At 40.6% G+C, this 28,000-nt stretch overlaps 1 protein-coding gene across 6 annotated transcripts; it reads left to right on the top strand.

Annotated features, from left to right (window-relative positions):
* Nucleotide 1: 1 nt before the first annotated feature.
* On the top strand, nt 2-27,137 carry ELOC (elongin C). Of its 6 annotated transcripts, XM_010365994.1 has the most exons (5): nt 426-459; nt 1,716-1,771; nt 14,123-14,176; nt 17,458-17,601; nt 26,413-27,137. In XM_010365994.1, exons 3-5 carry the CDS (start codon nt 14,173-14,175, stop codon nt 26,601-26,603), a joined length of 339 nt encoding a protein of 112 aa, XP_010364296.1. In that variant the 5' UTR covers nt 426-459; nt 1,716-1,771; nt 14,123-14,172; the 3' UTR covers nt 26,604-27,137. The 6 variants fall into 6 exon arrangements, with proteins under 6 accessions (XP_010364294.1, XP_010364293.1, XP_010364299.1 ...); XM_010365992.2 differs by lacking the exons at nt 426-459; nt 1,716-1,771 and adding an exon at nt 2-89; XM_010365991.2 differs by lacking the exons at nt 426-459; nt 1,716-1,771 and adding an exon at nt 138-292.
* The last annotated feature ends 863 nt before the right edge of the window (nt 27,138-28,000 follow it).

Raw genomic sequence — 28,000 nt, 5'->3', positions numbered from 1 at the left:
GCTGGCCTACTATAGGGGAAGAGAGTAGGGCGCTACGCACTACCTCCAGACGGAAGTGAGCGACGCACTCTGCGTCCTCGCCTCACCAGGTACTGATCTCCCGCGCGTCGCAGAAAGCTGCTCTGACCCAGCGGAAGTAATTCTTTCGACTGCCCCGGAACCCACAGGAGCAGGCAGCTGGGGGCGGGGGGGCCGCCCTGGGATAGGGGCTGTGGCAGTACGCGGGGACCCGGCTGCGGTGGCTGCGGGGCTGACGATTGAGTCTCGGGCTGGGGCGAAAACGGAGCTCCGGGTAAGGGTGGAGGGCGAGGGAGGCCGAGACGGGACGAGCTCGCAATCCCACTTCCCACCCCTTCCCTTCTGGGCGGGGAAGGAACGGAAGCTGTTAACCTCTCTGGGCCTTCCCAGCCCCTGGTTTGGGGGAGGGGATGGCGGCGGGACCTTTCCTGGCGCCGCTCGGTGGGTTTGGAAAGAGGTGGAAGGAGGGGCAGCAGCCAGCGAGACTGGGCCTTCTCCGGGCTGAGCGCGGGAGGGTGGAGTTAGGAGCATGGTAGCCCTGTCGCTTTTTCTTACTGCTTTCCTCGTGTCCGCTCAGATTCGTTATTTTCTTGAAGCCAGTTCCTAGCCCAAGGAGAGGTCTCTCGCTTCTTCCAGCTGCAATACCCGAGAAGTTTACCTTCTGGGTAACTCGTTGGCTGATCTATGCTCGACTTCATGAGTTGGGGGTTTCGTGCATCTATTGCCCGTCCAGTCTTGTCTGAAAGGAGGTATCTAGGGTGAAATATTGTGCCCACTGAGTTTCTCTTAAGGAACTGAGATCTATTTAGTAACATATAACTGTGGAGTTTGTGCCATTTTAGAGTGAGCATTTCTACTCCACATTGCTTTTAGTGTAGAAAACCGAAATTCTTTTTTAGAGGGCCGGGGGAGACAGACTTTTGCTCTTGTTGCCCAGGCTAGAGTGCGGTGGTGCGATTTCGGCTTGCTGCCACCTCTGCCTCCCAGGTTCAAGTGATTTTCCTGCCTCACCCTCCCAAGTAGCTGGGACCAAGACGCATGCCACCACGCCTGACTAATCTTTCTATTATTAGTAGAGACGGGGTTTCGACATGTTGGCTTGGCCAGGCTGGTCTCGAACTCATGACCTCAAGTAATCTGCCCTCTGTCGGCCTCCCAAAGTGTTGGGATTACAGGCGTAAGCCACTGCGCATGGCCTTGAAATTCTTTAGTGTCTTAAAACCTCACTTTTTAACTGCCATCTTGGCTTTTTTTTTTTTTTCTTTTTCTTTTTCTTTGCCTTTTTTTTTTTTTTTTTTTTTTTTTTGAGACGGAGTCTTGCTCTATCTTGAGGCTGGAGTGCAGTGGCGTGATCTCGGCTCACTGTAGCCTCGGTCCCCGGGGTTCAAGTTATTGTCCTGCCTCAGCCTATGGAGCAGCTGGGACTACAGGCGCGCACCACCACTCCCAGCTAATTTTGTAATTTTTTTTTTTAATAGAGATGGGGTTTCATCATGTTGGTCAGGCTGGACTCGAACTCCTGACCTCGGGTGATCCGCCCGCCTCCGCCTCCCAAAGAGCTAGGATTACAGGCATGAGCCACCCCACTCGGCTCCATATTTGCTTTTTGATCCCCGAAAGTTGTTTCCTTTTCTGTTCATTGACCTAAAATGACAAATCTCTGATCTCATTTACATTATAATCATGTTGAAACATAGCAGTTTACATGTGGATTTATTCATTCTGGAGATACAATGGCAACGAAATAGCTGTGGTACGTACTATAATGGGTGTTTATTGTTTCTTGCCAATGATGATTTGGGGTCCCTGTTTAATTTTAAATGACCGTTCCTCTTTTACTTAAATATGAAATTTAATAACTACCATTCAAAAAATATACATGTATGCATTACTAGATGGTAATTCCCTAATATAATAGGCACTAGTTCACAGCCAGAAGTTATAGTGAGTCCTATACATCAAGTTCTAAAGTGATATTTAATTGTTTAAATCTTCTAAAATGTTTATCTGGTTTTTTTTTGGTAGATTTTTTAGTACTGGAAAATAATCAAGAAAGTCTTTGCTATTATGCTCATATTTATTTTTGAGTCAGAGTCTCACTCTGTTCTGCACTCCCAGGCTGGAGTGCAGTAGTATGATCACAGCTCACTGCAGCCTCAACCTCTTGGGCTCAAACTATCCACCTGCCTCAGCCTCCCTAGTAGTTGGGACTATAGGTGCCCACCACCACACCCAGCTTATTTTTTGTTTGGGTGGCTCAAGTGGTCTTCCTACCTTGGCCTCCGAAAGTGCCGGAATTACAGGCATGAGCCACCAAATCTGGCCGGCTATGGTCATATTTATGTGTTAATGCATTTCAGCTAAACTGCTATCCTAAATTCTTTATTGTTCTGTTATTAAGTAAGAGCAGAAAAAGCCCGTCCAGTAATGCCTGAATTTCAAGCCTCAGCGATTAGGAAAATAATAGTACATTCACTCAAGAAATATTTATTGAGCATCTACAAAGTGCCAGGCACTATTCTAGGCCTGCTGTCAAGGAACTTGAGGAAAGAAAGGATACGTGTAAGTAAGCGGGTATAATTTCAAGAAGTGATAAATGTGAAAAAAATATATAGCAACGTTAAGGGTTAGAGTGACTGGGATAGGGGTGTCTAATTTTGGTAGGATCATCAGGGAAGGAAGAGCTCTCTGACGAGTTGAAGTTTTACTTAGAGATCTAAATGACGAGAATTTAAAAGCTTTTGAGACAACAGCAATTACAAATGCAAAGACCTTGAGGTAAGAGTGAACTTGACTGATTTCGAGGAATACCAAAAAGGCCAGTGTGGCTGGAGCATAGTGAAGGAAGAGTGGTGGGAGACAAGATCAGGGTGGTAAGCAGGAAAGTAAATCAAATGTCCAGTTGAGATATGGTAATTTGAACTACAAGTGTAGAGTTGAAAGTGAGTAGTAGTCTGATTTGGAATGTAATTTGAAGCTGGAACCAAATGGGTTTAGCTTTCTTCCCAGGAATAAAATAAATAAATAATAAATAAATAAATAAATAAATAAATAAATAAATAAAGTTTTTTGAATAACCAATCATTTTGTCAAGCATCTGGGTAAACAGCAGTGCATGTACTGAAATGTGGAAGACTGGAAAGGGAGTATCAGTTTCTGAGATTGATAAATCAGAAGTTCTGTATGGGAATTACTGAGTTTGATAACTAGTAGGCACCTGAGAATATGTGCAGTAGAAAAGTTGTATATTCACGACTGGCACTCAGAAAAACTAGGGAGATGACTGGGAGTCATATTTTATAGATGATAACCTGTAGTCTGGAGGACATCAAATAGAGAATGTTAAATGGAGAAGGCAGATGACTGGGAGCACTCCAGTCAGAAGAGGAGCATACAGTAATGCAAGCAGAAAAGCCAGGAGTGTGTGACATCTGGAGTACTAAGGAAAAAATGTTTCATGATGGAGGGAGTAGGCAACTGTATAAAACACTGCTAAATGAGCATTAAAGATTGACCCTGTGACTAAGTGAAGTAGTTGAAATTTGATAAGAACCCCTAACATGGACTGGTGGGCCAAAAGGCTGATCAGAATAAGTTAAGAAGTAGATGGTAGATTGGTATGTGGATGGAAATAATGGCCATAGCAGAGTCTTTAGTTAGGTGAGGGGATAGCAATCATTGCTTAAGTGGAAAGATTGACCTTTGGTAGGATGGACAGTTTTTATTCAATATTTTGAAATAGCAGGGTGGACAAAATGTATGTTATACAAAAACAGGAACGCTGAAGATGGAGAGACAAGGCAACTGAAGTGATTGGTTTCAGTTTATTTTTAGCCAATCTTTCTAAAGGTTCTGTTAATTATAATATGTAGAATCTATGATTAATACACATTATAAGTTGGGAATATCTGCTCATAATTTTAAAACTGAAACAAGGGGGTTTGTAGATATTATTTGAGAGAATAATTAGGTCATTTGCAGGGGTGAGGCAGACAGACTCAGTGAGAATATGCAGTACTCTGGAGCCCTTAAGTTCTGTGTTGTGGGAGGGCGACTCTGGGTAATAAACATGGGAAGCTGAGTTATAGGTGGTTGTCAGGGAAGGATGAATTTCAGATGGATTTAGTCATGATATAGTGGAGCCAGAGTGGACTTTTGGACATAATTGAGTCCAATTCTCTCATTTGGAAGATGAAGAAACAGAAGTCCTATCACTTAATTTACCTGAGTCTCAAGATAGAAATGCCTAACAGAGTAGAAATTCAGATGTGGAGATGGGTTCAGGTCTATGTAAGGTAGCCGTTGACTTTCATTCAACAGGGCTAGTTCTTAATTTATGATAAGAGATAAAAGCTGTGGACCTCCTCATTCTGCTTACCCTGAACTGCACATAGGCACAAAATTGTGCTTACAGGTTCAAGGATTTGGGATTCTGCTGCTTATCTATGAACCTGGAGGAGTGGGGGACTGCAGATTAAGAACCCGCTAGAATAGGGTCAACAAGTTAGAACCACAGGCCACATCTGACCCACTACCTGCTTTTATACTACCCGCAAGCTAAGAATGCTAAGAATGGTTTTTAAATTTTTTAATAGTTGGACAAAAATTCGAAGTAAATATGTATTTTATAACATGAAAATTATAGGCTGAATGCAGTGGCTCACGCCTGTAATCCCAGCACTTCTCGAGGCCAAGGTGGGCAGATTACCTGAGGTCAGAAGTTTGAGACCAGCCTGACCAAATAGTGAAATCCCATCTCCACTAAAAATACAAAAAATTAGCTAGGCGTGGTGGTGCATGCCTGTAATCCCAGCTACTCAGGAGGCTGAGGCAGGAGAATCACTTGAACCTGGGAGGCGGAGGTTGCAGTGAGAGCCAGGGTTGCGCCACTGCACTCCAGCCTGGGTAACAATAGTGAAACTCTGTCTTAAAAAAACAAAAAGAAAGAGCAAATTATATAAAATTTACCTTTTTTTGGCCCATAAATAAAGTTTTGTTGGATCATAGCCACACTCAATCGTTTAAATCTTGTCTGTGGCTGCTTTTGCACTCCAGTGGCAGAGTTGGAATAGTTGTAACAGAGACCTTACAGCCTGCTAAGCAAACAGTATTTACTTTCTGGTCCTTTAGTGTGTCATCCACCACACTAAAAATGTAAATTCCAGGATACGGGTGGAGGAGAGGTTGTTGGATTTATTTTGTCCACAGATTCCTCCCAAACATGTAGAGCAGTGCCTGGCACATGGTAGGCCCTTGATACATATGGGAATGAACCTCTGGTTCAAAAATAGAATAATGGCCAGTGTTCTAATGTGTGCTGGGCAGTATTGTGAGTGCTTTTATATGTAAAGCAATTTATTATTCAGAACAGCTCTGTAAGGTAGATGCTGTATTATCCTCATTATACCGTTGAGGAAACTAGGCACAGAAAGATTAGGTTAGTTTTCCCACAGTGATATAGCTAGGAGCTTGACTGATTTTAAGCACTGCATTATATAGAGGGCTGAAATCAAGTCTTCAGAAATGATAGAAAGCAGCAAAAGGATAGATGGGAGTGATGAAACAGGGTAATGTAGCAAAGAAGGAATACATTCCTCTGTAGCGTTGTTTACTATTAAGGCATTCAAGACCCATGTCTTGGACTGGGTGTGGTGGCTCACACCTGTAATTGCAGCACCTTGGGAGGTCAAGGCAGGAGGTTTACTTGAACTTATTTCGAGACCAGCCTGGGCAACACAGGGAGACCTCTACTTAAAAAAAAAAAATTTAGCCAGGCTTGGTAGCAGGCTACTCAGGAGGCTAAGGTGGGAGAATCCTTTGCGCTCAGGAGATTGAAGCTGCACTGAGCCAGTATTGCACCACTGTACTTCAACCTGGGTGACAGAGCAAGAACCGTCTCAAAAAAAAAGACCCATGGCTTAGTCAGTATCTCAATGTGTGCTCCTTATGTGTATCGCTGTTTCCCTCTTTGATAAAGTCCAACTTCCCAAACTCTCACCTCTTTTCCTATTTTCCTACACTCTCTTCTTGACTCACTCCTCTGGCCAGACTGGTCTCCTTGCCATTCTCCCTCCATAAAAGGCTCTTCCTTCAGATATCTGTGACTCATTCCCTTGCTTTCTTCACGTCTCTGTTAATGTTAGTTCTTCACCATGCTGTATGAATTATTTTATTTTGGTTTTCTGTCCCCGCCATTCTTCCCATAAGGTTGGAATCTTGGTTATGTTCATCTCAGTCCCCAGTGCCTAGGCGAGCATCTAGCATACTAACCCTTGGTAAATATTTATTGAATGAATGAATTTGTAAACTGATTTCCAACAACACTGAATTGCATTATGTGCCCCAAGCTGTCTGACTCAGGTCATACTGTTCACTTTGCCTGGATCTCCCTCGCTTTCCAGTTTTGCCTGGTAAAAATACCTCTACCAGCTTGCAGTGAGCTGAGATCGCGCCACTGCACTCCAACCTGGGCAGCAGAGTGAGACTCTGTCTCAAAAAAAAAAAAAAAACCTCCATCCATCGAGACCCAGATCAAAGGCTACTTTCCTTTTATAGCTGTTCACTTAACAGATTTTCTGTTGCAGATTTGTAGTCTCATATTTCCTTTCTTTGGGATGACCAACTCTTATTCCTTCTCTGTTAGTATTTGCATATCTAGAGAATTTGGGTTAATTTTATTACTGGTGTCACTTTTGAAAGCTTAATTAGGCAGAAAACCATCCTAGAGTGATGGTATCTTTGGAGTTAAGGTAAAGTAAACTTCAGAAATGCTATCATTTTTAAGAATTCTAGCTTTAATATAACCTACATATGGTGAAATGCTAATTGTACCATTTAGTTTTGACATTTTTATCACTCTAGAATGTTCCTCTCTAATCACTTGCTGAGCTATCATCATTGGTTTGTTTTGCCTGTTGTATAATTTTATATAAATCGGATAATACAGTTTATACTTTTTTGTTTGGCTTTTCCACTTAGTGTAATATTTTTATATTCTTCCGTGTTGTATCAGTAGATCATCCCTTTTTGTGAATAGTATTGCTCTGTATGAATGTACCACAGCTTATTTATCCATTCTCCTATTATGATGGACTCCCCATCAGCAGTGTATGAGAGTTCATTTGCTCCACATCCTATCCAGCATTTAATGTTGATGGTCTTTTTAATTTTAGCTATACTGGTGGCTGTATAGTAGTATTTCGTTGAAGTTTTGAGTTTCGTTTCACTGATAAGTAATAATGTTGAGCACTTTTTAATGTGTTCATTCAATTCTTCTGTCCAACTTTAATTGGATTTTTTTTATTGATATACAGGCATTTTTTAATTTACTCTGGATGGAAAGCCATTGTCAGATATGTGTTGTGAATATTTTTTTCCGATTCGTGGCTTGACTTTTCATTTTTGTCATTTTTCTTTTTGGTTTTTGAGGGGGTGTTTTGGTTTGTATTTGAGACAGAGTCTTACTGTTGCTCAGGCTGTAATGCTGTAGAACCATCATGGCCTGCTGCAACCCCAACTTCCCTGGGCTCAGGTGATTCTCCCATCTCAGCCTCCCAAATACATGGGACTACACGCATGCACCACCATGCAGCTAAGTTTTCTTTTTTTTTTTTGAGACGGAGTCTCGCTCTGTCGCCCAGGCTGGAGTGCAGTGGCCAGATCTCAGCTCACTGCAAGCTCTGCCTCCCGGGTTCACGCCATTCTCCTGCCTCAGCCTCCCGAGTAGCTGGGACTACAGGCGCCCGCCACCTCGCCCGGCTAATTTTTCTATTTTTTATAGAAACTGTTTCACCACTATGTTGCCCAGGCTGGTCTCAAACTCCTGGGCTTAAATATTCGGCTTGCCTCGGCCTCCCAAAGTGCTGAGACGTGTGAGCCATGATGCCCAGCTGTGGTAGTTGATGAACAGAAATTTTGTTTTGGAGAAATCAGTTTATCAAGTTTTTCATTTACAATTTGTGCTTTTTGCATCTTTCCTGAGATTTTTGTTTTGTTTTTTGAGAGAGTCTCGCTCTGTACAGGCTGGAGTGCCTGGCTGGTCTCAAATTCCTGACTTCAAGTGATCTCCCTCCCAGAGTGCTGCGATTGCAGGTGTGGGCCACTGCACCTGGCCGCTGAGAAATCTTTGCCTACAGTGAGGGTATGAAAATAATTTGTTTTCTTTTGGTAGCCTTATTTTGCATTTTAAGTTGAATTCTGTGAACCATCTGAAATTGATTTTTGTGTATGGTTTAACAGTGAGCTTCTAATCCATATGGCTATTGTTCCAGCTTCCTTCGTTGAAGAGACTGTCCTTTCTCGCCATACACTTTCACTCACTTTTCCAGTATAAGGATTCAGGAAGTCTGTTTTTTTGTTTTGTTTTGTTTTTGGTTTTTTTTGGCCATTTATAATTTGATATGAAATGACTGCAGCCCACCAAAATATAAATAACCATCATTCACTATACAGGGACCACTTAACATTACTGTGATTGCCTGTTGCAGTCCGCACTACCATATGTAATACTTCTTTTTTTTTTTTTGAGATAGAGTTTCACTCTTGTCACCCAGGCTGGAGTGCAGTGGCACGATCTCGGCTCACTGCAACTTCCGCCTCCTGGCTTCAAGCCATTCTCCTGCCTCAGCCTCCCGAGTAGCTGGGATTACAGGCACCCACTACTACACCCAGCTAATTATTGTATTTTTCGTGGAGATGGGGTTTCACCATGTTGGTCAGGCTGGTCTCGAGCTCCTGACCTCAGGTGGTCCACCCATCTTGACCTCCCAAAGTGCTAGGATTACAGGCATGAGCTGCCGCGCCTGGCCCATATGTCATATTTCTGATTGGTCATTTGTGGCTGGTCTAAAATACAGTTCTTAAGTATCAGAGATTTCTTCTGATCAAAATTCCTTAAGCCCCACAATACATGACAGATCATAGGACTGGCATTTATGAGAGTGTGTTACTAGAAATCGAGACCCTGCTAATGAGATATTATAACATTGATTACTGGGTATTACTAGATGAGTTGTCATTTTATTACTAAAAGTTTGACCATTTGGAAGAACAGTTCAGCTGTTACTAAGTATTAGCTGTCAGAAACAGATTGGAAATTGAGATCAATGCTTTTACTTTGTGTTTTAATTTTAATTTTTTTTTAGAGCTCCCCTCAAGATAGAAGTGTGTTTACTTTAATGACCTGATAGAATTCTTAGTAAAAACAGAGAACTTCCCTCTTTGACCCACTGCCACTGAAGACAAAACTGAAACAACGAGCTCAGAAACTCAGAGTCTTAATGCTAAGAGAGCAGCTAGCTTTAATGCTAGGAAATTTGAGGACATATCAAATAATTAACATCTTCAAACAACTGTATCTGTTCTAAGAAACACGAAATTCCAGAAATCTTGTACATGTTTCATACACTCGCATATATTATTAACAGTTATGGTAGTGGGTACATAATTGGGAGACTACTATTTTAGGTATCCTAATTTTATAAGATGCCTGTGTCCTGTAATTTTTTTTTTTTTTTTTCTCGAGACAGAGTCTTGCTCTGTCACCCAGGCTGGGCAGCAGTGGCACGATCTCGGCTCACTGCACCCTCTGCCCCCGAGAGGTTGCTTAAGCAATTCTCCTGCCTCAGCCTCCAGAGTAACTGGATTACAGGCGCACGCCACCCCACACCCAGCTAATTTTTGTTTTTGTTTTTGTTTTTGTTTTTGAGATGGAGTTTCGCTTTTGTTATCCATGCTGGAGTGCCATGGCACGATCTCGGCTCACTGCAACTTCGGCCTCCCAGGTTCAAGCGATTCTCCTGCCTCAGCCTCCCGGGTAGCTGGGATTACAGGCATGTGCCACCACACCCAGCTAATTTTGTATTTTTAGTAAAGACAGAGTTTCTCCATGTTGGTCAGACTGGTCTCAAACTCCCAACCTCAGGTCATCCGCCTGCCTTGTCCTTCCAAAGTGCTGGGATTACAAACATGAACCACCATGCCCAGCCCATCAAGCCTTTTTTTTTTTTTTTTGGAGATAGAGTCTTGCTGTGTTGCCAGGCTGGAGTGCAGTGGCGCAATCTCGGTATACTGCAACCTCTGCCTCCCGGGTTCAAGCAATTCTCCTGCCTCAGCCTCAACCTCCAGAATAGCTGGAACTACAGGCTCCCGCCACCACACCCAGCTAATTTTTGTATTTTTAGTAGAGATGGGTTTTCATCATGTTGGCCAGGATGGTCTCCTTCTCTTGACCTCATGATCCACCCACCTCGGCCTCCCACAGTGCTGGGATTACAGGCATGAGCCATGTACCCAGCCCCATCAAGCATTTTTATACCTGTGTAAGCCAGTTGTATTCTTTTTTCTGGTATTTTTCCAGAGTTCGTGGATTTTTTACATTTGAGTCTTTAATCTGTAGTGTATTTTTGTGAGTGATCTGTAAAGTATTTGTTGTTAAACACACACATACACAGAAAAACTTGAAGAGATTAATGTTTATATGTAACACCCTAAAAGCATAATGACGTCTTAGGCCATTGTTCATGTTCTTTCTTCTGCCTAGAACTATTCTCAATCCAACGATTCCCTTATGACTGGCGTTTACCTGCCCAATTCATATTTCCAGAATTCAGCTCTGTCATGCAATAGATGTTCAAGCTGAGATTTTTGTCTCCTCAAACTTAGATTTCTTTAGATAACGTATGGGTTATCTAAACGTAATCATATTTTAAATATTTCTAACTTCTACCTAAGAATTAGGAATTTTAACTCTTAATGTTGATTTTCCCTTTCAATGTTGGGAGAAAGGGTGGGTCTCTTCTTCCTCTGCTTAATCTCTATTGTATAAAATGATGGAATTGATTTACTACATTAACTCTGTAGAAAAACTGTTGCTACCCAAAGGGCTCCTAAGATGTGACTTTGCATTGTTGCTTAGCTACTGCTAGTTAAATAAACATCCTCAATGTTTTATTCTAGAGATTTTCCAGGTAGAAGAGTTGGCCCTTGAAATTCTTGTACTTCAATCTTTCTAGCGTTTTTTCTTTTCTTGTTTTTTAAAAGAGTAATTACAAAGCAGTATAATGAAAAGAAAATAATAATGGCTGTTGTGAATTCTTAAATTGTGTAATATCATAAAATGACAGTACTATTTTTAAATTTTAGAGAACTATTTGAGGATTTACATCAGTAGCTGTTGGGAATTGTGGCAATTAAGTTTAACTGGAGCCAGAATTTTTTTACTGTGGCAGTAGGCAATAATGGAAGGAATGGAATGTGGGCTGTGAAGTCAAACCTACCTAGGTTTAAATCCTAATGATGCCACTTAAGCTGTAGAAGCCTTGAGCAAGTAGCAGACTCTTCCAGTTTTGCTCATCTCTAAAATCAGAATAATTCCCTTATGGAAGAGTTGTTTTTAAATAAGATGGGCCAGACACAGTGGCTCACACCTGTACTCCCAGCACTTTAGGAGGCTGAATTGCGTGGATCACTTGAGGTCGGGAGCTGAGACCAGTCTGGCTAACATGGTGAAATCCCGTCTCTACTGAAAATACAAAAATTAGCCAAGCATGATCCCATGCACCTGTAGTCTCAGCTACTCGGGAGGCTGAGGCACAAGAATCGTTTGAACCCAGAAAGCAGAGGTTGGCCAAGATCACGCCACTGCACTCTGCCCTGGGCCAAAGAGTGAGACTGTCTCAAAACAAAACAAACAAACAAATAAATAAATAAAATAATGTATATAAGGCATTTAGTACAATGTTTACCACTTATTAGGCCTGCAAAATGTTCATCGTATTTCATTGTTACTGCTGCCTGTTTTCTCTGCTTTATTTCGCATTGGAAATGGTACTTTGGGAGGCTGAGGCAAGTGGATCACCTGAGGTCAGGAGTTCGAGACCAGCCTGGCCAACGTGGCGAAACCTGGTCTTTACTAAAATACAAAAATTAGCCAGGCATGGTGGCAGACACCTGTAATCCCAGCTACTCAGGAGGCTGAGGCAGGTGAATCGTTTGAACCTGGGAGGCAGAGGTTGCACTGAGCTGAGATCACGCTACACACTCCAGCCTGGGCAACACAGCAAGACTCCCTCTCAAAAAAAAAAAAAAAAGGTATTTTTGAATATCTGTCTCCATGCTTAGCAAGTGTTCTAGACTTAAGATTTGATGTCTACTCCTGCTCTGTCACTACCTGAAACAAATTGTTTAGCCTCTCTACATGGATGACATTATTCAAACCTGAGGCATTAGAGAGGTTACCTGCAAGTTCCTTTTCTGCTCTGAAGTGTTATGGTTCATTTTCTTGATCCTTCTCTCTTTTTTTTTTTTTTTTTTTGAGACGGAGTCTCGCTCTGCTGCCCAGGCTGGAGTGCAGTGGCCGGATCTCAGCTCACTGCAAGCTCCGCCTCCCGGGTTTACGCCATTCTCCTGCCTCAGCCTTCCTAGTAGCTGGGACTACAGGCGCCCGCCACATCGCCCGGCTAGTTTTTTATATTTTTAGTAGAGACGGGATTTCACCATGTTAGCCAGGATCGTCTTGATCTCCTGACCTCGTGATCCGCCCGTCTCGACTTCCCAAAGTGCTGGGATTACAGGCTTGAGCCACCGCGCCCGGCCTTGATCCTTCTCTTAATGCCAGAAATAAAATTTGTCAGGAATTTCTTAGAGCTGGATAGTTAGGAAATGCTTTTTTCTGTAAATGACGTAAAAAAGAGTATCAGTATGAATAAGGTCCTCCTCTGAATAAATGCTGTAGTATATTATTAAAATACAAATTACTGAGAAAGTGAAACATTTTCTTTAGCAATCATCTTGTTATTTTGTCAAATTTATAATTTCTCAAAAAATTGTAAATTTTTAACCACTTTATTGTTAAATTTCAAAACTTAGGTAGCCTGTATATGGAAGAGATGGAAGCATAAAAATATGTATGTGTATGCTTATCTAAGTAAAGAGCAAGACTTCTCTTTTTTCTTATTTATTTATGTATATATTTATTTTAGAGATAGGGTCTCAATATATTGTCCAGGCTGGTATCAATCTCCTGGGCTCAAGCAGTCCTCCTGCCTCGGCCTCCCAAAGTGCTGGGATTACAGGTGTGAGCCACTGTACCCAGCCCTGTGCTTTTTTATTCTCATGGAAGTTACTTCATGTCCTTGGTTATTATATCATGCCATTCATTCAAGCAAATATTTGCTTATTGTCTACTACTGTGTACTAAATACAAGATCCAGAACTTGCTGTGTCCTCCCTGTGTTAAGTCAGTATGCATCATCCTTCCAGCACATTGATGTGTACCATAACAAGGTGTACAGAGCATTGCTAACCTCAAAAGCTCACTTGAGCCTTGGTGTCCAGGGATTTTCTTGGGGTTTCATTCTGTAGACATGATTGATGAGTCATAAGCAACAAGACTGAGCTCAGTCTTCAGCACACCTCCAACTGGAGGTGATGGTGATATCAAAAAAGGCATCTCGGAACCCTTTGTCCTTAGTCCTCTTGTTAAACTATCCAAAGGCCCACTGTGAGTTACCTGTTTAACGTAAACTACCAGGACCCATGATGAATAGCAGAGACTTGCATCACCAGGGAAATTCCAAGGATTTAGAGGCCGTATCTCAAAACGAGGATCAGAAACCAGCCAACTTCTTTGTTATACAACAGGACTGATAGTTTTGTTCGGATTTTCAGCAGAGTCCTTTACCTAGAAAAAGAATAAAGGACCTCTGCCTTAGAACACCTCAGTATGGCAGTTTTTTCTTGATAATTATGTTCTGTGTATGTATTTTAATGGAATGAACATTTTTACATGTCTGTTACTTTTAACATGTCATACTTATAACCTCTTCAACAACCCTACCCCCAATCAATTTATAATGATTATGTTTCTATTTTAAGTAGTCTTTTTCCAATTCAAAAGTACCAACTGATTAAGCTCTCAAAGCATTTTGGTATTCAATTGATTTTATTAAAGTGCAGTGTTTTTGCTGTGTAGGAATGGTGAGCTCGTAATGTAACCAGGAGGGAGAGTTCTTAAACTTTTAACACCAAGGACATATTAAATAACAGTGAGTGAAAACTTGTCTCTTACAACATTAATCTTAATATGATATTGTTATATTTTCAGGAAGCTACTAAAGTTCCTGGGGAAGCAAAGTAGAATTTCATAAGAACAAAATGGGTAAGCTAAAGATAATTAATTTTGTGTTTTAACTAGTAGAAACCGGTTTTTTGTTTCAGAGATCTTCAAAATCAGTGAACACAAGTGAAATTTCAGTAGACTGAAATTAGTTGTCCATATCAACAGCTTATTTTTACTACACAGTCATGCCCTGCATAATGATGTTTCAGTCAGTGTTGAACCACATGTGTGACATGGTCTCATAAAGATTATAATAGAGCTGAAAAATTCCTGTTGCCTACGGTGACATCTTGATGATCTTGTCCTTGTGTAGGCCTAGGCTAATGTGTGATTGTGTCTTAGTTTTTAACAAAAATATTTAAAAAGTAGAACAAAAATTACAATTTTTTAAAATAGAAAAAAGCATATAGAGTAAGGATATAAAGAAAAATTATGCTGGGTACAGTGGCTCATACTTACAGTCCCAACTGCCTGGAAGGCTGAGACAAGAGAGTTGCTTGAGTGAGCCCAGGAGTTCAAGGCAGAAATAAACCGTGATTGTGTGACTGCACTCCAGCCTGAGCAGGTAAATTTACTGTAGCCTAAGTGTATAGTATTTATGAAGTCTGTAGTAGTATAGTACTGTGTTAGACCTTCACATTCACTCACCACTCACCCAGAGCAATTTCCAGTCCTGCAAACTCCATTCTTGGTGAGTGCCTTATACAGGTACACCTTTTAAACTCTTTTGTGCTATATTTCTGCTGTACCTTTTCTATGTTTCGATACACAAATACCATCATGTTAGAGTTGCTTGCAGTATTCATACAGTAACATACTGTACAGGTTTGTAGCCTAGGAGTAGTAGGCTACACCATATAGCCTAGGTGTAAGTACACTCTAGATTTAGTAAGTATACTCTTAGGATGTTTGTGTTACAACAAAATTGCCTAATGATGCATTTCTTGTCTTGGAAGGTATCTCCATCATTAAGCAATGCATGACTGTATATTCCTGATAGGCAGATCAGTAATAATATCGTGGTAACTCCAATTTGTGATTTTTAGTGAGTAATTTTACCTTAAGAAATTTGAAACTTTCACGACAAACATGAAATGGTTTCTGTTGCAAAAAATATTAGAAGCATAAATTGAAATAATAACCATTATTACTTTCTTTTTAGAGGTTGGCAAAAACTACTAAAAATTTATGTGCTTGAATAGTCTATAATTTAGAAACTACTTACATCTTTATGGATCCTCCAGCTTTTTATGAAAAATTAGACAAAAAAGGATACTAACATAGCTTTCACCAGATTGTTAATGTTTTGCCACATTTGCTTTCGTATGTGTGTATGTGTGTGTGTTCATACTGTAGAGTTGGCAAAACTCCATCTCAGTCCCCTTAGGGTCCTGGCTGGGTCTGAGAATTAAATCAACATAACATAGATGAACATTTATTACATAACATAAGATGACATAACATAGATGAATATTTATTACACGTTTTACATGGAACAGAAGCCCTTTTTAAAAAAACAAAGACCAAAGCCAGGCATGGTGGTGCATGCCTGTTTCCCAGCTACTTTGGAGGCTGAGGCAAAAGGATCTCTTGAACCCAGGAGTTCCAGGTTACTGTGAGCTATGATTGCACCACGGCGCTCCAGCCTGGGTAACAGAGCAAGGCCCTGTCTCTTAAAAAAAATAAACCATAAATAAATAACTAGTCCGGGTGCAGCGGCTCATCCCTGTAATCCCAGCACTTTGGGAGGCCAAAGCAGGTGGATCACTTGAGGTCAGGAGTTCGAGACATCCTGGCCAATATGGTCTACTACTAAATACAAAATTTAGCCGGGCATGGTGATGGGTGCCTGTAATCCCAGCTGCTGGGGAGGCTGAGGCAGGAGAACCTCTTGAACCTGGGAGGTGGAGGGAAGTTGCAGTGAGCCAAGATTGTGCCACTGTACTCCACGACAAGAGTGAGACTCCGTCTCAAAAAATAAAAAATAAATAAATAAATAAATAGGCAGGCGGGTGGGTGGGTGGATGGATGGATGACTATAGATGGATAGATAAAAACATTTTTAAATTATCATACTGCATTAACTTGTCTCTTTAGTCTCTAAATAGTTTTCTACTTCAAAGACTGTTCCTCAATTTAAATTTGTGTGGTTGTTGTGATTTGATTCAAATATTTTTGGCAGTGGTAGCACATGTGGGATTTTGAGATTTATATTAATTTTGATTTTAGAGATTTCTGAATTAATTGTTTAACAAATGGGTATCTGTGGCCGAACAGTACTTCTGCTTCCTTCTGGAAGTACTTCTTCATCCTTCTGCTTTTTTCTAGGGCTTCCTAAGTTTTTAGAATAAACCGTAAGCTATTTTATTTCACATGTTAATAATTATAAAAGTTAAAATTCTGTTATAGTACAAAATTGTAAAAATTAAGGAGATTTTTACTCACGTATGTAACTTTTACACTCTATGTATGTGGCTACTGTGACTGAAGCCAGTACAGCAGCAATGGCGGTAGCAGAGTAACATCTGTGTACTCTGTCTCCTCATGTCAGCTTTGGGTTTTTTTGGGGACCAATATTTTGTCCGTATTAATTACTTTTAATCTTGCATGAATTTAAACTGAGTATTGTTTAAATGTGTACTTTGATCATTATTTTTAACCATCAAGTGTGAAATGCTGAGTAAAAGAAATCTTAACTTTTAGAATGTGGGGCTTGTCAAAGGAAGTTGAGCTCACATGGCATATAAACACTGATTTGTACATCTGCTATACATCTTATTTTTAAAAATGAATATTTCAGGTGACAGAATTAAAGTCATACCATTTAAATATTTCATCTTAGTCTTCAAATTTGAATGGGCTGCTTTGGTTACAAAACAACTGTTGATACCTCCTTGAAAAATACTAGTAAATTTTCACTGAAGTAGCATTCTTAAATCTACAGTTTGTTCTGATATTGGAAGATGTTTATAGAGAAGTATAAAACAAGGAGTTGAAAACTATTAAAGTCTTGGTGACTATTATAATACCTTTCAGAAATGTTTCTGGTCTGAGTTCTTCAAATATTAACCTTGTTAATAAACCTTTTATTTATTTATTTGAGGCAGAGTTTTGCTCTGTCACCCAGGCTGGATTTTTGTATTTTTAGTAGAGACAGGGTTTTACCATGTTGACCAGGCTGGTCTTGAACTCCCGACCTCAGGTGATCCGCCTGCCAAAGTGCTGGGATTACAGGCGTGAACCACTGCGCCTGACCAAACCTGTTTATTTTTAATACATTGTGTGATTCAAAAATTGTTTTACTACTTACTTTACTTTAGATGGAGAGGAGAAAACCTATGGTGGCTGTGAAGGCCCTGATGCCATGTATGTCAAATTGATATCATCTGATGGCCATGAATTTATTGTAAAAAGAGAACATGCATTAACATCAGGCACGATAAAAGCCATGTTGAGTGGCCCAGGTAAGCACAGTTCTGTCTTTTTCTTCGAATATGTTCACTTTTAATGTTTGATGGATGTTTGTAAGTTGAATTAAATGATTCAGCATTTAAAGAGAGTAAGTCTTCTAACATTGTTGTATGATTATGTTTTTGTTTTTTTCTTTGTTTGTTTGAGAGAGACAGAGTTTCGTTCTGTTGCCCAGGCTGGAGTGCGATGGTGTGATCTCAGCTCACTGCAACCTCCCCTCCTGGGTTCAGGTGATTCTCCTGCCTCAGACTCCCGAGTAGCTGGAATTATAGGTGTGTGCCACCATCCCTGGCTAACTATTGTGTTTTTAGTAGAGATGGGGTTTCACCATGTTGGCCAGGCTGGTCTTGAATTCCTTACCTCAGGTGATCCGCCCATCTCAGCCTCCCAAAGTGCAGGGATTACAGGCATGAGCCACCGTGCCTGGCCTTTGGCTTGATTATGTTGCCATGGGAAAGAATTGATTTCTGCCATTTTCTGTTTTCAGTTATTTATTCTATACGTTTCAACAAGACTGAATGGATTTCCCTACATTAGTTTCCATAGTCAGCCTTTTTTTTTTTTTTTTTTTTTCTTTTGAGATGGAGTCTCACTCTGTCGCCCAGGCTGGAGTACAGTGGTGACATCTCGACTCACTGCAACCTGCAACCTCCGCCTCCCAGGTTCAAGTCATTCTGCCTCAGCCTCCCGAGTAACTGGGATTACAGGCGCCTGCCACCATGCCTGGCTAATTTTTTGTATTTTTAGTAGAGGCAGGGTTTCACTAGCTGGTCTTGATCTTCCGACCTCAGGCGATGCGCCCGCCTCAGCCTCCCAAAATGCGGGGATTATAGGCATGAGCCACTGCACCCGGCCCATTGTCAGCCTTTTAACCACAGACTGGTGATTTGTGTTCCTAGCTAGATAAAAAGTTTATCTTTACAAGTTGCCACCTTCCAAATCTCTATTCTTTTTTTTTTTTCATTTTGAGATGGTGTCTTGCTCTGCCACCCAGGCTGGAGTGCAGTGGTGGCATCTCAGCTCACTGCAACCTCCGCCTTCCAGGTTCAAGCAATTCTCATGCCTCAAGCCTCCCAAGTAGCTGGGACTACAGGTGCCCACCACCACACCTGGCTAATTTTTTGTATTTTTAGTAGAGACAGGGCTTCACTGTGTTAGCCGGGATGGTCTCATCTGACCTCGTGATCCACCTGACTCAGCCTCCCAGAGTGCTGGGATTACAGGCGTGAGCCACCTCACCCAGCCCAGATCTCTATTCTTAACATTTTTTTCTCGAAGTAAAATTCACATAATGTAAAAGCAGCTGTTTTAAAGTGTACAATTTAGTGGCATTTACTACATTCACAATATTTTGCAGCCATCATCTCTATCTAGTTCCAAAACATTTTATTACTCCAAAAGCAAGCCCCATACTCATTAGCTGTCACTATCCCTTCCCATTCTCTACCCTCAGTGTCTGACCACCACCAGTCTGCTTTCTAATTTACCTATTCTGGACATTTTGTATAAATTGAATCATACAGTATATGGCCTTTTGTATCTGGCTTTTGTTATTTTTCATGTTTCCAAGGTTCATTTATGTGGTGCATTTACAGTACTTCTTTCTTTTTTATGACTGAATAATATTCCATTCAGCCAGATGTGAATATACCACAATTTGTTTATTCATCAGTTGATAAATATTCGGGTTGTTGACACATTTTGGCTACCATGTATAGTTCTGTGAACCTTTGTGTACAAATAATTGAATACCTGCTTTCAGTTCTTTTGGATGTCTTCTTAGGAGTGTAGTTGCTTGATTATATGACAATTCTGTTTAACTTTTGGAGGGGCCACAAAACTCTTTCCATAGTGGCTGAATTGTTTTACATTTCTACCAACAGTGTGCAAGGGTTCCAGTTTGTATACATCTTAGCCAATATTTGTTATTGTCCTTTTTTTTTTTTTTTTTTTTGAGACGGAGTTTTGCTCTCGTCCAGGCTGGAGTGCAATGGTCAGATCTTGGCTCACTGCAACCTCCACCTCCCAGGTTCAAGCAATTCTCCTGCTTCAACCTCCCGAGTAGCTGGGATTACAGGCATGCACCACCATGCCTGGCTAATTTTGTATTTTTAGTAGAGATGGGGTTTCTCCGTGTTAGTCAGGCTGGTCTCGAATTCCCAACCTCAGGTGATCCACCCGCCTCTCAGGTGATCCGCCCACCTTGGCCTCCCAAAGTGCTGGGATTACAGGCGTGAAGCTGCTATCTTAATGGGTGTGAAGTGGTTATCTGGTGGGTTTTTGTTTGTTTAGTGGTGGTGGTGGTGGTGGTGGTTTTTTGAGATAGTCTCACTCTTACCCAGGCTGGAGTGCAGTGGCACAATCTCCACTCACTGCAGCTTCCACCTTCCAGGTTAAAACGATTCTCATGCCTCAGCCTCCAGAGTACCTGGGGTTATAGGTGCACGCCACCACGCCCAGCTAACTTTTTGTATATTTGGTAGAGACGGGATCTCGCTGTGTTGGCCAGGCTGGTCTTGAAAACTCCTGGCTTCAAGTGATCAGCCCTCCTCGGCCTCTCAAAGTGCTGGGATTACTGCCACCACACCCAGCCTATCTGGTGATTTTGATTTGCATTTCCTTAATGACTAATGATGTTGAACATTATTTAATACACTTCCTAGACATTTTTGTATCTCCTTTGGAGAAATGTCTATTCAAGTATTTTGCCTATTTTTGAATTGGGTAGTTTGTATTTTTGTTGTTGAATTGTGAGAGTTCTTTATTAATTCTCAGTAGTAGACCCTTATCAGATACATGATTTGCTAGTATTTTCTCTCATTCCATAGATTTTTTTTTTTTTTTTTTTTTTTTTTTTTGGAGATCGAGTATTGCTCTTGTCACCCAGGCTGGAGTGCAGTGGCTCAACCTTGGCTCACTACAAGCTCCGCCTCCTGAGTTCATGCCATTCTCCTGCCTCAGCCTCCTGAGTAGCTGGGACCACAGGCACCCGCCACCATGCCTAGCTAATTTTTTTGTCTTTTTAGTAGAGACGGGGTTTCACTGTGTTAGCCAGGATGGTCTCAATCTTCTGTCCTCGTGATCCGCCCATCTCGGCCTCCCAAAGTGCTGAGATTACAGCCGTGAGCCACTGTGCCTTTTATGGTGTCATTAGAAGCACATTTTTATTTTTATTTATTGTTTTTAATTAATTAATATCTTTATTTATTTTGAGACAGAGTCTCGCTCTGTTGCCCAGGCTGGAGTGCAGTGGCACAGTCTCGACTCACTGCACCCTCTACCTCCCGGTTCAACCAGTTCTCCTGTCTCAGCCTCCTGAGTAGCTGGGATTACATGTGCCCACCACCACACCTGGCTTATTTTTGTATTTTTAGTGGAGACGGAGTTTCACTGTGTTGGCCAGACTGGTCTTGAAATCCCAGCCTCAAGTGATCCACTCGCCTTGGCCTTCCAAAGCTTTAATTTTGAAGTGTAACTTATTTTTCCTTTGGTTTTTCTGTCATATATAAGAATCTGTTGTCAAGTCTAACCCTGTGTTTTCCCCTGTGTTTTCTTATAGGCGTTTTATGGGTTTGGCTCTTTAATTTAGGTCTTTGGTCTTAAGTTAATTTTTGTTTATCCTGTGAGGTAAGAGATCAGCTTCATTCTTTTGCATGTGGCTCTTCCACTACCATTTATTGAAGAGACTGTTTCCTCGAGGCATCCTTGTTAAAATTCAGTTGACTGTAGATATTTGTATTTCTGGGCTCTCACTTATATTCCATTGATCTATATGTCTGTCCTTATGCCAGTACCACGCTGTTTTGATTACTGTAGCTTTGTAGTAAGTTTCAAAATCGGAAAGTATGAGGCTTCCAACTTTGTATTTCTATTTCAAGATTGTTTGGGCTATTTGGGATCCCTTGCAATTCTTTCTGGTTTTGTCTTGTTTTTTGTTGTTGTTGTTGTGGGGTTTTTTGTTTGTTTTTGAGATAGGGTCTTGCTGTGTTGCCCAGGCTGGAGTATAGTGGCACAAGCCCTCCTAGGCTCAAGCAGTCCTCCCACCTCAACCTCCTGAGTAGATGGAACCACAGGCATGCACCTTTTTTAAAATTTTATTTTCTGTAGTGATGTTGCCCAGGTTGATCTTGAACTCCTGGGCTCAAGCAGTCCTCCCGACTTGGCCTCCTAAAGTGCTGGGGTTACAGGTGTGAGCCACCGTGTATGGCCACAATTCTTTTTCTGTTTTTACTATGGAGATTTTAAAACCTACACAGAAGTAAAGAGAACTGTATAATACAGCTCCGTGGGCCCATCATCCAGCTTCAATAGTTATTAACATTTTGTCAGTCTTTCACTCTATCTCCCAGACTGGAGTGCAGTGGCACAATCTCTGCTCACTGCAACCTCTGCCTCCTGGGTTCAAGCGATTCTCCTCCCTCAGCCTCCCCAGTAGCTGGTATTACAGGTATGCCACTACCACACCCAGCTAATTTTAGTATTTTTAGTAGAGATGGGTTCAGGCTGTTCTTGAACTCCTGACATTTAGTAGAGATGTTGGTCAGGGTGTTCTTGAACTCCTGACCTCAAGCACTCCACCTGCCTCAGTCTCCCAAAGTGTTGGGATTACAGGCATGAGCCGCTGTGCCCAGCCCATTTTGCCAATCTTAAGTTGTTTCATTATCCCTACTTTTTTGGAGTATTTCAAGCACATGCCTGATGTTGTGCCATTTCACTTGAAAAATCTGCAATAGTTCCCCTGTACATTTTCTTTTTTTTCCAGGCCATCAGTTAATTTTACAGAGAAGCAAGGTCATTTGTATGCTGTCAATATTTCATATTGAATTATAGTTGAGTTTTTATTCTGTAAACTCATAGTTAAAATTCCAGAGACTTGACTATTCATTTTTGTAGGCAAAGGATACTTTGTAGGTAGCACTCTTGTATTCCTGTTATATCATGTCTTTTAGCAGTGTCAAGCTTGATCAGTGGGTTCCAGGTTGTCAGGCTGATTCATCCATTAAAAATTCCCCACTCTGAATTAGCATTCATGTGATTATTGTTAAGATTTGCTTTGAGATTACAAAACAGTGAGTTTCCAATTCTGTAAAATTTTTTTGTGTTTATTAGCTAAAATTGTCCTGTAAGATACTATTTGGTTACATTGAAATACGGTCTATATGGGAAAGATGATAAAGACTTGATTTTTTTCCTTTTAAATATAATTTTTCAGAGTAATGAATTGGTTCTTCAGCATCATCCAGTAGTAAAGAGTGTTTTGTTCTTGAGTGCATGTCATCATGAATTCATGACTTTATATTTCATGTTTTTCAGTCTGTTGCAGTCATTCTTACTGATGCTCAGATTGTTCCATTTGCTTCATTTTTATGTCAGAAAGAGCCACATTGTGTTAACTCCTATGTCCTTTTGACATGGCTCCGTTAGTCTTGAATAGTTATACTGCTTTCTGTAATAAGATTTCTTAGGCGTGTCATGTACATTGTTCCCCAATCCTGAAAACAGCTGTTTCTCCAAAAATCCCTGTTTTGTTTTAGTAGAAAATGGTATTTAGGGGCCCCAATCTGGGTGCTAAAGACACTCATTGCTCCTTGGTTGAATTGCACCCTTCACTCCTCATACACACACACAACATGGCTCTGATGAATATGATGAATTGCTTTTGGGCTTTTCCACAGGACAATGCAAGGAAGTACTTTAGGAAAAAAAAATCACAAAGGCCAACAGAATTTTAATTAAAAATTAATTTTATAACAGCAGGCTAGAAGCAAAGAGCTTTTGCTTTTTATAAATTTGATCTTTAATTTAAACAGGAGATTTTTAGTTTGGAAAGATCAGGAAAACATTCAGCCTCAAACTACTGTTTGCATGAAAAGAAATGAAGTACTGATAACATGCTACAGTGCGTATGCACCTCCATAGCATGCTAAGTAAAAGAACTCAGACACAAAACATCACACATTTGTATGATTCCGTTTATATGAAATATCCAGAATAGGTAAATCCATAGAGACAGAAAGCAGATTGGTGTTTGCCAGAGGCTGAGGGTGGAGTGAGGAAGATGAGGAATAACTGCTTAATGGATTTACTGGGTTTTAATTTGGGGTGATGAAAATGTTTTGGAACTGAATAGAAGGGATAGTTGCACAACATTGTAAATATACTAAATACCACTGAATTGTACACTTTAAAATGGTTAATTTTATGTTATATAAATCTCACCTTTTAGAAAAATCACTAATGTTTGATATCAACAGCTTAGTAAGTGCCTATTGGTAATATTTCAGATATGTATTCAAGAAAGGAAGTTCTAGTTATTGGCAAACCAAAATTTACCTTATTGTTGTGAATTATTTGCTGAGTCCTGCTGTACTGCTTTCTTCCTACTACAGTATACCCCCAACCAACAGATATATAAAAGGCATTTTATATATATTTTAGTATTTTAAAATACTGTATTCTCAAATACTGTATTCTCAAAGTATATTTGTAGATGTGAAATGCCTTTTATATTCAGTACACAGTGCTAGTACTAGACTGCTAAGAAAATATTTTATCCCTATATGTAAAGGCTAAATGATACAACCTTTGTGTAGCTACAGAAATTTTGAGAAATGACTGAAAAACTGTTAATGAAATGCTGATAAGGAAAATGTCTTGTGAAGAGATCTCATTAACATGATCATATTTTTAAAAAACTGAAGGAGGAAACAATGGAATTCCTTTCCTGAAATGTTTTCTTTTGCTTGCTTGCTTCCTTGCTTGCTTGTTTGTTTGTGGCAGGGTCTCTGTCGGTTGCCCACGCTGGAGTACAGTGGCGCCATCATGGCACTCTGCAGCCTCGAACTCCGGGGCTCAAGCAGTCCTCCTACCTGAGCCTCCCTAGTAGCTGAGACTACATGTGGGTCTCCCAAAGTGCTGTGATTACAGGCGTGAACCACCATGCTCAGCCCATTTCTTTTAAGTAGAATTTTTCTTATTTTAGGTAAATAGTTAAATAGTTTAAATAGTTTTTTGTTTGTTTTGTTTTATATTTTAAGACGGAGTCTTGCTCTGTCACCCAGGCTAGAGTGCAGTGGTATGATCTCAGCTCACTGCAACTTTCGCCTCCTGGATTCAAGTGATTTTATGTATTGACTAATTCTCAGAAAAGCCAAATCAAAAAATCCGTTATGTGCCCTGGCTTTATTTTTAAATGGTAATTCAGTACAACACAGGGATCCTGATGATCCATAAAGACTTGATTGCCTGGATTGATCTTTTTTAAAAAAGCTTTACTTTTTCATCCTGCTCACCCTTCAGTAATCATATCACCAAGATTCTTAGGAAAAGCTACTTAAGTTTCCAACCCACAGGGAGAGAATTAGAATTTTAAAATTCAGTCTTGATGAATCTCAAGTACTATCTTTTTTTGAGACGGAGTTTCGTTCTTGTTGCCCAGGCTGGAGTGCAATGGCGCAATCTTGGCTCACTACAACCTCTGCCTCCTGGGCTCCAGAAATTCTCCCGCCTCAGCCTCCTGAGTACCTGGGATTACTGGCACTCGCCACCACGCCCAGCTAATTTTGTATTTTTAGTAGACATGGGGTTTCACCATGTTGGCCAGGCTGGTCTCGAACTCCTAACCTCAAGTGATCACCCACCTCGGCCTCCCAAAGTGCTAGGATTACAGGTGTGAGCCACCCCGCCCGGCCCCCAAGTACTATTTTAGTGAAGGTTTTTTCATGTTGTTGGCCGGGTGCAAGTGGCCAAGCCTGTAATCTTAGCACTTTGGGATTCTGAGGCAGGGGAATCACTTGAGTCCAGTAGTTCAAGACCAGCCTGGGCAACATGGCAAAACCCTGTCTCTACAAAAAATACAAAAATTAGCCAGGCATGGTGGCGCTCACCTGTGGTCCCAGCTACTCGAGGAGGCTGAGGTGGGAGGATCACTTGAGCCCGGAAGGCAGGGGTTGTAGTGAGCCACAACCATGCCACTGCACTCCAGCCTGGGCAACAGATCAAGACCCTGTGTCAAAAAAAAAAAAAATTATTATATCATTAATACTAAAAAAATCAGAATTCCTTAATTTATGTTGTGCTAATTGAGGTTATTTTAATGATGATTAGTTTGCTAGGGCTGCCATAACAAAGTACCACAACTGGATGGCTTGAACAACAGAACTTTGTTTTCTAACAATTCTGGAGTGTAGAGGTTAAAAAGTAAGGTGTTGGTAGAGTTGGTCTCTTCTGAGGCTCTCTTCTTGTCTTGTACGTGGCCATCTTCTCCGTGTCTTCACACAGTTTTCCCTCTGTGCCCATCTCTTTCCGGATCTCTTCTTATGAGAACACCAATCATGGCCGGGCGCAGTGACACATTCCTGTAATCCCAGCACTTTGGGAGGCTGAGGTGGGCGGATCACGAGGTCAGGAGTTTGAGACTAGCCTGACCAACATAGTGAAACCCTGTCTCTACTAAAAATACAAAAATTAGCCGGGTGTGATGGCGTGCACCTGTAATCCCAGCTGCACAGGAGACTGAGGCAGGAGAATCACTTGAACCTGGGAGGTGGAGGTTGCAGTGAGCCGAGATCATGCCATTGCACTTCAGCCTGGGTGACAAGAGCACGACTCCGTCTCGGAAAAAAAAAAAAAAAAAAACACCAGTCATATTAGATTGCCACCCCAATGACCTCTTTTAATTACCTCTTTAAAGAACTTATCTCTAAATACAGTCACATTCTGTGGTACTAGGGGTTAAGACTTCAACATATGAATTTGGAGGACACAATTCAGCCAATAACATACATAATTCTTTTGTTTTACAGGTCAGTTTGCTGAGAACGAAACCAATGAGGTCAATTTTAGAGAGATACCTTCACATGTGCTATCAAAAGTATGCATGTATTTTACGTACAAGGTTCGCTACACTAACAGCTCCACTGAGATTCCCGAATTCCCAATTGCACCTGAAATTGCACTAGAACTGCTGATGGCTGCGAACTTCCTAGATTGTTAAATAAAATAAATTATAATAAACTGTTAACTCTTTTCAGTATTTAATACCTGTAGTTCAGTTAGTAACTTTTTCATATATAGCATGTTGCCTGTATGCAGTTGAACTATATAAAGTTCATTGCAAAGCAGATTATCTTCTGTTTTTTTGCATAGCAATCAAAGTTGAAATTTGTTTGCTACATCAACAAATTAAGGACATTTTCACAAACTGAGAAATAAACAAATATGCCAATTCGTAGGTGGTTTTGCCTTATCCTTTGAATGTGACTTAAAATCAGCAATGATGATATAGTAAATACTGAAATTTAGGCATAAATTAACACATTCTACAGGGAAATAATGGGACTAAGTATTTTTATGTTTTTAGTGGTTTTTTAGAAACCTATTCTGATCTTATAGCTGCCGTTAGCATTACTAGAGTTATGCAAATAATTGCATTATAAACATGTTTATAACTTAGCCAAAACATTTTTATAACTCTCCAAGTATGAGTTGAAATTTCTTATGTCTTTTGATAAACTGCAGTATTCTTTAAGTGTGCTTTGTCCTTTTGTTTATTGCTATAATTTAAGAACTTTATTTAAAAACAATTTTGGAAGGTTACTAGGTACAACTTTTGCAGAAGTAACTGAACTGTAGCCAGATGGTCAACAAGTAAACTACATGACTTAGAGTTCTTGTGCATTATACATTTTGGATAATTCAAAGTACTGTATTTGCATTGACTATAAAGCATCTTTTGCAGTTTTTATTCTTCCTTCATAGTCCCTTGTTGTGATTACACTTCCAGTTGTTTAAATGTGTTTTAAAAGACTCACTATTAACTTAATTCAGATCTTAAAAGCTACACGTTTCTGAACTATTCCAGTCTTTCTCCGTCCAATTAGAATGTTATGGAATAACATGTGAAGAGATATAGTGAAAATCTTATAATGCATTGAAGATATCCTACGTGAATTATCTTCTATTAAAATATGTCCCAATAAATATATCCATAATCAGTGGGTCTTCTACTGAAATCAAGCTCATTCAGCTTTTCTATTAAGCAGCCAAAAACTTTTTTGAAAAAATGTGACAACATCATTCCTTATGCATGGGAAAAGAAGCACGGAGATGGGTTTAGTATTGTCTTTAATCTCAGAGGTGGAACAAAGTTGTCATTATAGGGTCTATAAACTTAAGTCTTCAGCTTATTTGAGACTGACTTAATATTGGCTGAGCTCAGTGACTTATACCTATAATCCCAGCACTTTCGGAGGACGAGGCGGGTAGATCACTTGAGGCCAGCCTGGCCAACATGGCAAAACGCCGTCTACTAAAAATGCAAAAATTAGCCAGGCCATGGCGGCACACGCCTGTAATCCCAGCTACTTGTGAGGCTGAGACATGAGCATTGCT

Source organism: Rhinopithecus roxellana, chromosome 9 (assembly GCF_007565055.1).
Source record: "Rhinopithecus roxellana isolate Shanxi Qingling chromosome 9, ASM756505v1, whole genome shotgun sequence".
NCBI classification, from domain to species: domain Eukaryota; kingdom Metazoa; phylum Chordata; class Mammalia; order Primates; family Cercopithecidae; genus Rhinopithecus; species Rhinopithecus roxellana.
The sequence above is the reverse complement of the archived record's forward strand: the minus strand, read 5'-3'. Positions and strand labels throughout refer to the sequence as shown.